The sequence below is a fragment of the Alosa pseudoharengus genome, unplaced genomic scaffold (genome assembly GCF_046254945.1).
Source record: "Alosa pseudoharengus isolate Yale_2024_CS ecotype anadromous, Long Island Sound unplaced genomic scaffold, YU_APseudo_1.1 YU_APseudo_1.1_scf_5, whole genome shotgun sequence".
NCBI lineage: Eukaryota > Metazoa > Chordata > Actinopteri > Clupeiformes > Clupeidae > Alosa > Alosa pseudoharengus.
The window spans coordinates 10,667,107-10,683,458 of record NW_027468837.1 but is presented as its reverse complement, the minus strand read 5'-3'; the positions used below and the strand labels follow the sequence as shown (position 1 = coordinate 10,683,458).

At 46.8% G+C, this 16,352-nt stretch overlaps 1 protein-coding gene across 1 annotated transcript in view; it reads left to right on the top strand.

Annotated features, from left to right (window-relative positions):
• uqcc1 (ubiquinol-cytochrome c reductase complex assembly factor 1) overlaps window positions 1-15,249 on the top strand; it is a 22,339-nt gene extending 7,090 nt beyond the window's left edge. Inside the window, exons 7-9 of the mRNA XM_076268223.1 lie at window positions 8,231-8,308; window positions 10,973-11,086; window positions 14,472-15,249. Coding sequence (XP_076124338.1) covers window positions 8,231-8,308; window positions 10,973-11,086; window positions 14,472-14,606 — 327 coding nt within the window. The 3' untranslated portion in view covers window positions 14,607-15,249. The remainder of the gene's footprint in view (window positions 1-8,230; window positions 8,309-10,972; window positions 11,087-14,471) is intronic.
• The last annotated feature ends 1,103 nt before the right edge of the window (window positions 15,250-16,352 follow it).

Below are 16,352 nucleotides of genomic sequence, written 5' to 3'. Positions count from 1 at the left end.
CGTCGCTCCTCACACCGACGTTGCGTTTTACACTTTTGTTTGATCACACATGAGTCTAGTGCAGTGAAAAATGATTCCACTGCAACTAAACATGATACTAATGCACAGAAGCATTATTCTAGTGACAAACAAATTGCTTCACAGGACCTCTGTAACTACTGTGGGGAGTTTGGGCATTGGAAATTTTCCTGCCCCAAGTTAAAGGAGAAGCGACGTGGTAAAGTTAAACCCAAGAGTGCCGGTTGTGCTGCCAGAATTATGCCTCCGGTTAGTCAAGTGTGTGTACAATCGAACTGTAAGGCTGCGGAGGCTTCCTATTTGAGTCCAGTGAGTGAGAGCACTGATCTGCTCAGAGAGGATCTTCTTTTAGAACAGCCCCAAGCGTGTGCTAGTGATGGCTATAGTCCCTTCATTACAGCTAGTAGTGTTTCATTAGTTGGAAGCGACCAGAAAGTACCAGTGCGTATTCATATGTCTTGGGATCTCTTTTGCCTTTCTCACAGGCATCCGACACGGGGACATGTGTCCTTATCCGGGGCATCGGGATGTATACCATTTCTGTTCCGCTCCATCGTCTAGTCTTGGAGTCGGAGCTTGTAAGCGGGGAAGTTGTCTTGGCTGTACGCCCGTCTCTACCTATTGAGGGCGTAGATGTGATTATAGGAAATAACTTGGCAGGTGGGCGTGTGTGGCCTGAGATGTCACCCTCTCCTGTAGTAAACACAACCTCTGTTTTGCTTGTTGATTCTGATTCATGTTCTGTTGACTTTCCTGAGGTGTTCACCTCCTGTGCAGTGACTCGTGCTAGGAGTCGTACCCAAGGAGAGGAACAGTAACTACAGTTTGTGAAAGACCGTGCTGATTTAAATTTGCCTCTGTTACCACCTACTCTTTCCCGTGAGAAGGTTGTGGCAGCACAGTAGGAAGATGAGGATTTGGTAGGCCTTTTAGCTGTTGCTTTGACAGAAGATGATATGAGAAGTGCAGCAAATGGATATTTTGTAGTTGACAACATGTTGGTGGGAAAATCGTCTCAGTTCAATGGCGAGGTTGGGGATCCAGTCATTCAAATTGTGGTGCCATAACCATTTTGTAATGGTGATGTGGCAGGTCATTTTGGTGTTGGCAAGACACATTTGCGGCTGTTGCAGCATTTTTTTGGCCGAGGATTAAGCAAGACATTGCCCAGTTTATAAAAACTTGTCAGCTGGCTGGAAAGACAAACCAGTCAATTAAGCCTGCGCCCCTGTGTCCGATTCCATCGGCTTTGGAACGTTTCCACAGTACTTTGAAGTCCCTTCTGCGTGCCTACTGTATCAACTTGAACAGGGATTGGGAAGAGAGGGTAGTCCATGGCTGCTCCTGGCAGCACTTGAAGTGGTGCAAGACAGCGTAGGTTTCAGCCCTAATAACTTGGTCTTTGGCCATCAGGTCCGTGGTCCGAGTTTAATTAGCGTTAACGTACGGAGATGGTTTCGTAGCCTCTTTGACAGCTCAGTGACATCAGGTATGTAACCTACATATTTATGTTTTTGCCAGCGAACTTTTAACATGATCTTCAAATTCATTGTGATGCTATATATGGGCCTCATGCACATGAAAGATTAATATTATGCCATTATGTTGTTTAGAACACACCGTGAAATAAAGTTTTCACCTTACAACTTTGCTGATAACATTTCAAATAAATGCCAGTTAGCGCATTAGCAAGGATATTGTGTAACATATAGGCTACTGTTGATGTTTCATAGCCTTTTGCTTGTGTGTAGTTAGGCTCACTGCTAGATTTTGACAGAAGCTCGCGATATCGCTTTAAAGAAAGCTACTTGGGCTCACGCAAGCTGTCAAACACTACTGGCCTATGTGGTGTACCCCTATGGTTTATACATCCAGTGTTTATGTTAGCTATCGATAACTGTGTCTGGATGTGTTGCTATCAGAGCAAGACATTAGAGATGGCGCATGACATGCAGTGATGCCTCGTTTAAAAAAAAGAAATAAAAAAAACGCTATTCAAGCACCGAAATGAGGCCGAAATCCACGTTGTTATTCGATGCAGTTACTACCGTTTGCGTCGGCACCGGTGCCATATTAGAACCGTGTTTCGGTGCCCAACCCTAGTTAGAGGAGGCTAAGGCCCCTGTGAATGTGATTGATTACGTCAGTGGATTTCATCGTAGGTTGACGCTGGCCTGGAAAATGGCCAGTGACAATCTTACCAAGGCCCAACAGGGTATGAAGAGACTGTTTGACCACAGTGCTGTAGAACGTGCATTTAGTCCTGGTGATTAAGTCCTGGCTTTGTTGCCAGTACCTAGGTTACCGTTTTGTGCCAAATTTGCCAGCCCTTACACTGTTGCTCGGCGGGTGTCTGACTATGACTATCTGTTAGATACCCCTGATAGAAAGCGATCTAAGCAATTGTGCCACATTAATTTGCTAAAGCCTTACTATTCGCGAGACCTTAGTCCTGGTCAAGGAGGTGGTGAGGTGTCATCTGTTGCAGTGGCTGTTATTGACACTGGGCCCTCTAGTCAACCTTTGGTGGCAGCAGAGGTTGATGAATTTGGCCTTTATGACTCTGTGTTGCAGCCCAGGCTTAAGAATTCTGCAATGTTGGCTAACTTGGATACCTTAATAGGCCATCTTCCGTTGGAACAGGCTGAGGAGATCAAGGCTCTGATTTTGACTTTCCCTGTTCTATTTTCAGACACGCTCACATGTACGGATCTCATTGAGCATGATATAGATGCTGGCGATGCTTGGCCGGTTCGCCAGCGTTTTTATCGTGTAGGGCCTGAGAAACATAAAGTACTGGATGCTGAGGTGCATTATCTGTTAGACAATGGCTTGGCTGAGCCCTCCCACTCCAGCTGGGCGTCACCTTGTTTGCTTGTGGCGAAGCCAGACAAAATCTTTCGTTTCTGCACAGATTATCTCAGGTTAAACAAACTATTCTACCATAAAGAGGCTTTAGCCCTCATTTGGGCTTTAGGGCATTTTGATGTTTATTTGGGGGGAGGCACACAGCCCTTGGTGATCTATTCCCACCATAACCCCCTTACATACCTGCACACACTACACAATCCCAATCAGAGACTTATGCGGTGGGCTTTATTTTTACAGCCCTACCACTTGGAAATTCTTCACATCAGGGGTGTGGACAATGTTATTGCAGATGCATTGTCTCGCTCCTGGATCACTGAGTGATGTGCTCTCTGTCCTCTGTTCCTCTTGTTCCTTTTCTCCTGTTGTCTGTTCCTTAAATATGCTTTCCAAGGTACCTGGATTGCCGGTGGAGCAGGAGTAGAGGTTTGGGGGGGTGGGGAAATTGAGATTTTAACATTTCATTTGGTGGTGGTTGGTGTGATGGGACATCTAGCAACAGTCTGTAAGACCTGTGGATTGATTGTTTGGTGGTGGTCTGCACATTGTGGTGAAAGTGGGTTTGTGGCCGTGAAAAGATTAAATCAGAATTATGCCAATTACAATTGTTATGGTAAATTGTTATGCCTTTTAGAATATTGTTATGCCAGTCATAAAATTAATGGCCTATTGTAAAGATGGTTTTTAATGGTTTTTGAAATAAAGGAATGAATTTTAGAACTATTGTGCATAAACGTGATGTAGAGTAACTATGTTGGGTGGCATGGGACAGTTGTGCCATGTAGCGTAGTTGGGTCGACTTTACAGAGTCCCATTAAGGTGGGTCTCTGTTTTAAAGGGACACCAGGCAACGTTTTCGTGTTAATTACTCATCTTCCTAAGTCGGTATATGGTTAAATGACTCATTACAGGGCGAATGAAGACTCTCGCCCGCCCCTACTGCCTGTAGGCAGAATATCCCGCTTGCAAGTTCAGTGTATCGTACCCGCCGACCAAAGCAGGATCAGTTTACAGCACAGAGGCAGGCTAACAAAACGCTAGCGATTGTTGCAAACGTGTGTATAATGGCAGAGCCGGCGAAGAAGCAGCGAAAACCCTTGACGGAAGATGCAAAGAAAAGGAAAAGAGCTTCAGACCGAGCGAGGGGGAGTTTCGTAGAGAAAAAGCATCAGGCTTGCCTGGTGTCCCTTTAAGGGAGGGGGAATGTTAAGGCCCTGCTGGTCATTCCCAGTATTACACCTTTTCTAATGCCTGTTGGGGCTCTGCTTCTTTCGTCTGTGCTGCCTTCTTACCAATCTGCAGATCATGGAGTGTGCCCATTGGTGCTGGGAGTAATGGGTGGCCCATAGGCACCATAGGTTTCAACAGACAGTTTGTTTACAGTTTGCAATGGTAGATAGTCTACAGTGAGAGAATAATGCACAGCTTTGATAATGCCAGATGGTTACATGATCTAAGCCATCTACACATTCAATCTTTCGCTACGCTGCCAGTTCCTAAAGGCCAACGCCCACTGGTGTCGACATTTACACCTATGGATTTGACGCTCAAGAGATAGAACAATTTTCTAAACTCCGCCAGTGGGCTTTGCTCCGTTAACAGTAATGGAGTTCTAAACTTTGCCGTCATTGACGCACGTCAGACGCCACCAGTGGGCGTTGGTCTTAAGGCCGCAGTTCTATCCCCAGTACTAAATACCACAGACAGGCTCCTGCATCCCTGCTGTCCAGGGTGTGAGAGATCATTAGGTCATCTGCACGGTGACTGTGAGTGAAGTCCAGTTTAAGGTGTGGACCGCTGCCACTACCACGGCACATAGTTTACCATAGAATGGGATGAAAATCAAAACAATTAAAATATTGTCATGAAGTAGTTAAGCTAAACTGCTAATGAGGTTAACCTTGTTGCAAGTGGAGTTTGTGAGTGACTTGTTGAGAGAGACGTTGGCTACTTGCACGATAACTGACTTAACCTCAATCTCTTGAGTCAGTGTCACGCCACACAATTGCATTTCAGCGTGCAGTCTGCACTAAACACTGTGCAGCTGTGATCCATAGAGGCAGTCATTCACGGTCATACTCAAAGGAAGGAAAGCAGAAGAGGAAGTAAGCTATGGCAGCCCACCAGTGCAACTCAGAAAATAAATGGCCGGGAGTCACTGTCTGCCAAATATTCCAGCTTATTTTATTACTCCAAGATGAACAACTTAATTGTCCTGTGACCACCTGTCGGCATGGACTATGAACTTCAATGGTGCATCGCAAAGCGAGACGTTATTCGCCCAAGTCAATATTTTGTAGTTTTAATGCAGACATGCTGGGAGCAAGAGCCTCACATGTACTCTGTGGCCTTAGGCTTCCCATTGGAGCACATTGTTGGGGCTTGGTCTGGCCGATCTTCAGTGAACATCCTCCCCCAGTAGTGGGGAACTTTGGCTGGTTGGTTGGCGGGTAAGGGGAGTTGGTTTTTAGCCTGTGCTGAGAGAGTGAGGTGCCAGCCTGGATCCTCGAGCTGGGCTCCCGTTGCAATGAGCTCATCCAGAACGCTGGTGGGCAGCTTCCCGGGGAGCAGGGAGTGGCCGGACGCTTACACACACACACACACACACACACACACACACACACACACACACACACACACACACACACAACCCTGTGGTTTCAGCGCCAGCAGTCGCCCTGGTGACACCACCACAGTGTGAGGGTGACCTCATCTCTCCAGTGACCGCCCCCCCCAGCTCCTCGACGATGGTGACCCTCGGTTTAAAACCACTGCACGCGTGCAAGCATGGAAAAGCTCTGACGTACGAGTGGCTGTGGCAATGGGTGTCACGGTGGCCATTTTGAAAGGCTGGCACGGACTCCTGGATCCATCCACGCTGTATATGCAGCAGCCTCACAGCCAAGTGCCAAGACACAGCGTCACGTGTAAACATCCTCCATGGTTCACTACTCAACTACAAACACTGCGGGGGCTTTCGGTGTCCCAAGGCATTCCCTGGCAGCGTGTCTCGCGTAGGATGTGGGTGCGCAATTTTTGATTGAAGCATAAAAGGAATTTTTTGAGTGTTTGTTTTTCCTTGCTCTCCAGCTTAGAGACTCACTGAACGTGTCCGTCTGAAGTCAAGGCTCTTCGAAATGCATGTCTTCAGTAGTTTATTAGTCTGCTCACCTGGAGGTTTACAACAACATCAGCCCACTGTCTCCTCTAAATACTCAAACCTCACTGTGCATGTCTAGAGGCTGTTGCTTGTGGTTAGCTGAACTATTGTACTGTCGTGTCAACAGACTACACAGAAGACGCACAAAAGGACACAAGATTTAAGCAAGCGTCTTGATGAAAAAAGGAACAATATTCCTTAAGACTTCTAGATCTTTCTAGGAAGCATTGCTCGTCTGGAGTAAGTGGTTTGTAATTATTGGTTAGGTTGTCTTGAGCATTATCTTAAGTGAATATGTCAGTTACTGGATCGGTCAGTACACTTGCTGTCTAAAATTGAGGTACATACTTTTGTTGGTTGTACGCTTGACCTTAACCTTGATCTAATGTTAAAAGACTTTCTTTTTTTTAGTTCAGTCACACCAAAGGAATTTGTGTCCATGTCCAAGCGTGAAGAGGTTGTTTTTGAACCACATAAGAAATGGCCGGGGGCCCTTTGGCAAATTCTGTGCAATCACCCTTCCTGCCAGGTATGTTCGAGCTTCCCAGCAAAGCAGCGGCGTGATATTACAGCGCTGGGAAACGAGATGGCCTCTCTGTGGTCAGTCACAGATCTGCTTGGGTTACTCACACTAATTGTGCAAAAAAAAAAAATCCAGCCTCTCAAACTTAAAGAAGGAAGAAGGAAAACACTTGTCATGGGTTTGTCGGAGCGGAGTGGACCTGCTAGCGTTTTCGTTGATGCGGAGCAGGCCGAGGCACACACAGTGACCTTCGCAGGTAGTGGATGTGTGGCGGTGTGTGTGTAGGGGAGGTGTGTCTGGCTAGAATAGCCACTGGAATGCACCCCAGTGGTGATATGACACTGATTTCAAGCCATAGGGCAGTGTTCTGTCCCCTCAAACCCCCCCCCGCCCCAGCCCGAACCAGACCCAGCCCAGTCCAGGACTCACCCCCCCCCCCCCCCCCCTTCACCTCCCGTTGATTGGTGTGGTGTATTAAATATCTGCCTTTGGTGGAAGGAGCTGTGTCAGCCGTAACGCGCTCAAGGGGAAAAATACACAGGGCCACATGGACACAATTATCCACAGGTTCCTAATTACGCACAGGTGCTCTCCTGCGCTGCGTGCAAATATCCGTGTGTGTGTGTGTGTCTGTCTGTGTGTGTGTGTGTGAGCGTGCTTGTATGCATGCTGTGCATGAGTGTCGGCGCCCTTAAAACTTGATTCTGAATAAACAAGCTAATTTTCCTCAAATTAATCAGAGAATGTCCTGAGGGTTTGCACTCCTGAGCGCGCTGTGGCACTGCGTTATGTGTCGGTCGGTCAGTCCACAGCACCTGAATAAGAGAGGGCTTATTGGCCTTCTGGTTTTGGGTCATTTTTCCCCCCTCCCTCTCCCCCACCTCTTTCCATCCTGGTCTGGTCCCACCTTAGAGGGGGATTTGTCGCGACGTGAAGGGTAATAACTTTTACGTTTGTGCTTTTGAATTGATATCCAAGTAGAGGTGTGTGTGTGTGTGTGTGTGTGTGTGTGTGTGTGTGTGTCAGAGAGAGAGTCCTCCCATCCTCTTATGGCTGAAATCCCCACAGTAAGCTGCTTGTGTGTAGTGTCATTTACAGGGTGCAGTTAAGCCTGGCTCTCTGTGCACCTCACACTTCCTTGTCTCTTGAAGAACGCTGACTACAAAGTTGAGACTTGTTCAAATTCTTTGGTTGGACATGGCGTTACACTGTATTTTTCCACTGCCACGCATTCAAAGATGGTGCTGAAATAATGGACCCGAATAACCAGGCTAATCCTCTAATTAGAGAGAGAGTCGATTTAAAATGTGTTTTGTCTGCGGAGCCACCAAGCAGATCTGACACGGCCTAGCTGTCACAACAGCAAGGGAAAAGTCTTTTCCCTTTTCCTAATCTTCTTAGACTTGTATGCAGGCTTCCATCAGGCTAATGTCGAGATTTTATTTTTTTATTTTTTAACTCAGCTTGTTGGCCAAGCAAACACTGTATTTCTTCCTCCAAAGTTGTTCCCACTGGCCTTCCCTATGCAGAGTAACTGGTTCTCTTCTCTTCGGTCAACACCCCCCCCCTCCAATCCCCCCACCCCACCTCCTCCCCTACCCCTGGAGCTCCCTCGCTCGCCTGCCTGCTAACATGCTCTTTGTGTTTGCTTCATCCTGCAGATTGATGCCGTACAGAGGAAAGAGGCCATGAGAGCCATGACGGAGAATTTCTACGCTGCTATTTTCGGATATGATGAGGTAGGAGCGGGGGGGGGGGCAGACCAGGCACATACACATGCCATAAACACAAGCCTGGATGCTAGGCTAATTGCTACACACTCATATAGTTGACCATGGTGTCCACAGTGTATAGAAGTGGGGCCAGTGTGTTAAAGTGATGATACATGGGGCAGCTTTTAAAGCAGTGTTGCTGGGTAGCTACCAAAGATTCTAGAGCACTATGCTACGCTCCGCATTAGAATCTTTGGTAGCTACATAACCAGTTCCATGTGTTCTGATTGGATGACCATGATAATTTTTGATGATTTAAAATAGGATTTAAAAATTGATGTGCAATACCAGTGGGAATGTACCCGACCACAATACTCACTAAACATTGCCCAGCAACACTGCTCAAAAAGTTGCCTTTTGTGTCATCATCAGCTTAAGGGTGTGTAATAGTATGGCCAATGTATAATGGGTGGCCTTACCATTGTGTATGTATATTACTGAGCATTTTGTGACCATGTACATCTCCCAGGGGGCCACAGAGTAGAGATGGTCTTGGGCTTGACACTAAATAAGATTCATGCTTTATCATACTGGATATGGATATATGGGGGCAGCCGTGGCCTACTGGTTAGCGCTTCGGACTTGTAACCGGTAGTGGTGGGGGGGAAAATCGATTCTGTTCAGTATTATATCGATACAGTAGCGCAAAGTATCGCAATATTTAATTATATAATTATTTATTTTAGACTACTTTTATTTACTCAGGGTTTACCTTCAGGGCTTAAATTTTAGCACGGGATTGCAGGTATAGCGCATAATTTATTCAAGTCCCGCAACTCTAGCCATCATAATGCAAGCAATTCTCGCATACATTTTACAGTGCTGTCTGATAACGTTTATTAATCTAATAATGGAGCGATGTAAATGCAGACCGGACGGACCAACTTCTGACTTGACTCGAACGTAACCTCATGCAGGGACACACACAAAGCCACTTTGCAGGTTCTCTCTCTCTCCTAGAGCCGCTGTTGTTGCAGGCAGCTCACTGCGCCGGGATTAGTTTGTGCTTCACCTCACTGTGTGTTCACTGTGTGCTGAGTGTGTTTCACTATTTCACGGATTGGGATAAATGCAGAGACCAAATTTCCCTCACGGGATCAAAAGAGTATATATACTTATACTTATGTAACCATCCCACCTCTTTGTAACATACACCTCAGGTGGCTTTAAACACCATGTTCTTTTCTCTACACCTAATTCATTTATCATATAAACAGACCTTACCATTCTGTACTAACCCTAGGCAAATGGGTCAGGCCCTTGAGTCGTGGATCTGCGCGAGGTTTCTTCCTACATGTATCTCCAATTCTAGGGAGTTTTTCCTCGCCCCTGTTACTCATGGGCCTTCTTCTGATTGTTTAACACTCTGTAAAGCGCCATGAGACATGTGCAATGTTTTGGCGCTCTATAAGTGATATATAATTGAAAATTGAAATTGGGGTTAATGTGTCTTTGGTGTCCTTGTATCCTTGACATTGGATGAAGTAAATAAACAAACAAAATAATAAATTCAAATAATATTGCAAATTAAAGCCCCTCCAAAGCCTGTGGTATTAAAGAGTTTACAGAATATTCTATAAGCCTAGTCTTGAGAGATTTCCACGGAGGCTTTGCTTTGGTCTAGTATTAGGCTTAATCCTTGTGTTTGGAGTGCACGCCCCAGCGTCGGTCAGTCTGAGAGGCCGTAGCTGCTGTGGTGTTTACGCGTTGCCGTGGCGCCTCCGTAGAGTTGCATCAGCTGGGTGTCAGGAGAGCTGTTGCATCCTTGTTGATGTATTGTAAAACCAAATGGGCTTTCATAGTGTCTCCGATGTCTGAATGCAAACGCTGATGTGCTCCATCTGTCGGTCTGCTCAGGCCGTGTCGTCTGGACCGCTAAAAGACACTCCTGCTCCTCCTGCATGGCACTGCCATTCCGCAGGGGAAAACAGAATGATGTTAACACACTTCACTCAGAAACTCATAACGAACCCCTGCCACCAGTCTCTGAACGTCACCCCACACACACACACACACACACACACACACACACACACACACACACACACACACACACACACACACACACACACACACACACACACACGCGCGTGCGCGCGCACACACACACTCTCACACTCACTGTCGCACTCTCTAGACTCGATAAAGCCAGACAGTGCTTATACTCCTACGTTTCAGTTTGGTGTTGAGGAGCGAAGAGCTGGTGTTGGAGGTCATGCATAGGGTTCTCACGGTCATGGGATTTTTACATCACCAATTTCCAGGCCTGGAAATAACATGGAATTCATTAAGTTAATTGAAAGTTGTGGAAAAGTCTGTCTGAAAGTCTGTCTGTGTGAAGAAACGCTCTTGTATTCTTCCACTGAGACATTGTGAGAATATCTGCGGTGTGTTTCTGCAGGTTTCAATTGACAAGCCCATAAAAACGGAAAATGGAAAGTTTTAATTTTCATTCAATAATTAGCCCCAACCTGTGGAATGAAATGCTCAATTTTGTGTACCTGTGGGTTGCGAAAGGCCGTGGAAATGTCATTAAAGGGGTCCTTGAAAGGTTGTGGAAAAGTTTTGAAGCGTTGTCGGTGAAAGTGTGTGAGATCCCTATGAGCTGAGCTGCTGTGTGTGTCTTTGCAGGGAATCCTGTCGGACGATGCTGTGTTAGCCGCTGCCCTCTGGAGAAACTTGTTCAACCGACAGTGTGAGGACCCGCTGCAGCTCGAGCTCATGGTAGAATACGTCCGCAAACAGGTGAGTGTGTGTGTGTGTCGGAGTGTCTGTGTGTCTCCATGTGTGTATGAGTGAGAGGGTCAAGGAGATGTGACTTTTTAATAAGGTTCTACTATAGGAGGAAATTACCAGTTAGTGTTTGTGTGTATGTGTGTTCATACGTGTGTGTTTGTGTTTGAGTGTGTGTGTGTGTGTGTGTGTGTGAGAGAGAGTGAGTGAGTGCATGCATGTGTCTCGGTGCATGTGTTTCGGACATCTGCACATGCAGTATTTGGAAACGCTGCCTGCAGAAACATTGGCCACAGGTGGGGGCCTGTGTGTGGTCTACTCTCTACTTCCATTGGATGAACTCATTAAGATGCGCACAGGCCCACAAAACCACTGCAAGCAGCTATGCAGAGTGCAGTACCTGGCATGTCCACACAAGGAAACCTATGCAGACACAGAGCACAGTACCAGTCCACAGATAGGTGTGTGTGTGTGTGTGTGTGTGTGTGTATGTGTGTGTGTCTAAACTGGCCTGTGTGCCGTGATGTGTTGACTGCTTTATTGGCATGTCTCTCTGTCATGTCATGTGTTGTTGTTATTCCGCCTGTGTGACTGTCAGTAGTGCCACATGATAAAGGCCAGATAGAGGGGGTTAGTCAGGGGGCATTCTGGGTATTTGCCAGTGTCCCCTTGTCCCCGAGGGACTCAGGGGAGTAACAGGAGAACGGTCGTTGCTGCCCCCTTAGCTATCCCCCACACCACCCCCTCTCCACTCCAGGCTCGTTTCCAGCTTTCTACTCCTCCACTCCTCCCTCCGTCTTTCCCTCTCTCCCTCTCTCTTTCTCTCTCTGCCCCTTACTCCCTCTCTTTCCCTCTCTCTCCCACTCTCCCTGGCCGTGTGTTTGTATATTTTCCTGCTTTGTGTGATTGAAAACACGAGTGCCTGCGAGCACACCTGCGGGACTGCGTCAGCCCTGTCAGCCCTCCGCACCACATGTTCCCACAGACTGGCTCGCACCCATACCCCCCTTTACACACACACACACACACACTTACATACCCCCCTTTACACACACACACACACACACACACACACACACACACTTACATACCCCCCTTTACACACACACACACACTTACATCCCCCCTTAAAACACACACACACACATGCACAATTACATACCCCCCTTTACACACACACACACACACTTACATACCCCCCTTTAAACACACACACACACACACACACAAACACACACACACACACACACACACACACACTTACATACCCCCCTTTACACACACACACAAACACACAAACGCACTTACTTACATACATACAAACATACACACACACACACACACTTACATACCCCCTCTCCCCTTTACACACACACACACACTTACATACCCCCCTTTACACACACACACACACTTACATACCCCCCCTTTACACACACACACACACTTACATACCCCCCTTAAAACACACACACACTTACATACCCCCCTTTACACACACACACACACACACACACACTTACTTACATACATACAAACATACACACACACACACTTACACATACACATACACACACACACACCACACACACACATACACACTCACGCTTGCATACATAGAGGTGTGTACTTTCTCTCTCACACACACTCACACACACAAACACAATAACTCATTCATACACATATACACACACACACACACACACACACACACACACACACACACACACACACGTGTGCGCGTGCTCACACTCACTCCCGGTCCAAGGCAACACATGTGCCACTCCAGCACGCACACCACCTTGTGCTGGCAGCCAAACAGCGCTCCATCCACTGGCCCCCTCAAACCAGATCTGCCCAACGCTCAGGTGATCACAGTCAGTCCATCCACTGGCCTTTTTGATGGATGGTGTCCTCCTGGTACAAGACAAGTGCACACTGGCATGGTGGTGGCGATGGTGACACAGCATAAGCAGTCATGGCAGTCGAAACTCACACAGTGACACACACATAGACACACACACACACACACACACACACCCTCTCGCTGGCACCATTGTGTGCCGTCAGAGAGAGCCAGGTCCTGTGAGAGGCTGCCCCTGTGCGTCATGGGACAGCTGCACTGCCCTCTCTCATTAGGGCCGTCCTCCATCACTGCCTGCCACGACTGCCCAGGCTTCAGGAGGTGAGGTCAGGCTGTGTGTGCGTGTGTGTGGTGTTTGTGCGCGCACACATGTAGTAGTTTGCGGTGCTTTTCATGAGTGTGTGTGTTGTAGTTATGGTAGTAGTATATGTGTGTGTGTGGTGTGTGTGCGCACATGTAGTAGTTTGTGCGTGCTGGCGTGATTGTGTGTGTGTTGCAGTAATAGTAGTAGTAGTAGGGTGTGTGTGTGTGTGTGTGTGTGTGTGTGTGTGTGTGTGTGTGTGTGTAAATAGGGGCTAAGGGAAATGAGGTGGGATCACAGGCTCCAACCAGCTGTGTATGAGCAACCCCCCCACACACACACACACACTCACCAACCGCCACCATCCAGCCATTACACCATCCATTACAAACAGTGACGAGACTTTATGAAACACAGAAGGCGGCCAGTTACCCAATGTTACTGTCAAACAAACACAAACAAACCCACAAACAAGTAAACAAACATCACCGGCGTTTAAGAAGACGCTGTGTGCGTGAGACAAGCGGTGATGGTGTAGAGCGGGAGTGGAGAAGCAGAGAGAGGAGTGGTTTCTATGTGAAGTAAAGGGAAGGGCGAAGGTAGACTGTTTTTCTTCTCGTTTTTAAGGCCGTGCTCTGCTCTTATCACAGGTGCAGCACGTAAAACAGAGAGGCCAGCTGCAGGTCCCCCACTGCTTTCTGACATTAGTACCCTATTATACTCCACCCACCCCACCCCCCCGCCTTTTAAACATTCATTCAAATCTTAAATAGAAATGTATATTTATACATCAACATTAGAGGTCATGTGTTTAAATGAGCAATATGTAGCCAGATAAACATATTTATTTTATTTCTTCTGTACACCTGTTTTTCGTCTTCCTGCTGCCATGGCATGCGTAAATGAGGTTATTTTGTAGTCCCAGACTCTTCATGAGGAAGCTCTAGCTCTTTGTAGGGTCATAGTGAAAGTCTCTGAATGGGTGTTGGAACAAGCAGAGTGCTTCACTAGTTCAACAAGCCTTTTAAAAGTGTCGGAAAGTGTGTGTTTATAAAAACGTTCAGTGACCCATTTACAATCTTACACTGACCAAAAGGAGAACTGGCATAGATACATTTTGCATTGAAGTGTGTGTCTGTGTGTGTGTGTGCGTGCGTGCGTGCGTGCGTGCGTGTGTGCGTGTGTGTGTGTGTGCGCTGTTTCTGTGACACTACACCTCTGTATCCCCACAGATGCAGTTCATTGATGCGCTGGATGGTGAGGACCTGCTGCTGACGGGAGAGGTCAAGTGGCGCCCTCTGGCGGAGGAGAACGCTCAGAGCATCCTGAAGGTCACCACGCCCACGTACAATGACACCGGCCTCTGAAGCCCTGCCGTCTCCCTCCCTCTCTCTCTCTCTCTCTCTCTCTCTCTCTCTCTCCACTCAGTCCCCTGAAGCCCCCCCCCCCCTCTTTTTCTCTCTGGAGACTATAGACAAGATGGCCATCAGGCATCAAGAAACATACATACTGTACACACACACATAAACACACACACACCATCTTTCATTTCATTCTCTCTCTCTCCTCATACCTCATTCTCTCTCGGTCTCTGTCTCTCTCTCTTTCTCTCTCTCCGTCTGTCTGTCTCTCTACTCTTGACAACTCAATGTATAGCCCCATGAAGCAATCTGTCAGAGAACGTGTGTAAACACAGGACTCCCATAAGCGTTGAGAGTGTGGAGGATCTCTTACCGGAACTGTGTATGTATGTTTTGCACTGTCCTTTTCTAGATTAGAGAAGGATGTTCTGTATTTATATGTCTCTCTTCTTTTACTGATGCCATATTTATAAGAGTTCTGTTTAGTCCTTAAAGAATCTCTCACATGTCCTGTTTTGTTTGGATGCATCGATTCCGTCTTCCTCTCCCTCTCACTGCATTATGGGAAATGTCCTTGCTGTCACAGATGCTGTTCAACATTGGGTTTTTTTCGGTTTTAACTCGAATAAAAATGTTCTCTGGTTGTGTACTTCTGTTTTGGCTCAGTGAACCTCTCTTCAGCCTCGGCAGCGTTCCACAAACATCCTACTTACTCTCAAAACTGGCAGCCTATAACAAACACAAGCTATTCAAGTTAGAATGATCAAGGTCAGATATAATTGGTGTGTTGCTTAGATTGAGGGAAGATTTAGGGCAGTTGTGGCCTACTGGTTTTGCGCTTTGGACTTGTAACCGGAGGGTTGCCGGTTTGAACCCCGACCAGTAGAAACGGCTGAAGTGCCCTTGAGCAAGGCACCTAACCCCTCACTGCTCCCCCAGCGCCGATGTAGATGCAGGCAGCTCACTGCGCCGGGATTAGTGTGTGCTTCACCTCACTGTGTGCTGAGTGTGTTTCACTTATTCACGGATTGGGATAAATGCAGAGACTAAATTTCCCTCACAGGATCAAAAGAGTATATATACTTATACTTAAGTAACTAGCCTGGGTAAACCCAGACAAACCTGTTAGCAAATTAGAATTTGTTCTGCAGGTTGGGACTGGAAAGGAGCCCATTGACGACCGTTTCTGACTCCTAGGGATGTGTATTTTCTTCGGAGTTGAGTAAACAACTGTATTTAAAACCTTAATTTTACAAAGAAAATTAAAATGTGTTTGCTGCACTTCAGAAACAATATGGTAAAGATTTAAATGCACATATTTAAGTTTAATTTCACTTCTGGTTACGCTTGTGGAAGCAATAAAACAGCAGTGGGCTTCTTTCCAGACGTACCTGCAGAGCAAATTCAAATTTGGTGTTTGTCTGGGTTCATCCAGGCTAGGAAGTAACATTAATGGACATGTTAGGGTTACATCACATTAAGTGTTTTGAATATGCTTGATCGTATGTTATATTATTTACAAAGGTAATGTACTTTTCTATTCCCCGATATCATCTATAGATAACAAGTCAGCACAATCAGTTACAGTTGTCTTTCTCTGTGTCGGGTAACAGTAGGCTGCTAGCTGATACATGCAGGTCACCCTCTGGTCTGATGACACCGGCTATTTGTGAGGAAGGTTTCCACGGTAACAGGGGTGTCTCCTTTCATGGCGTTGGGCTGATGGACGGATAGCTAGCCCTGAGGGAGCAG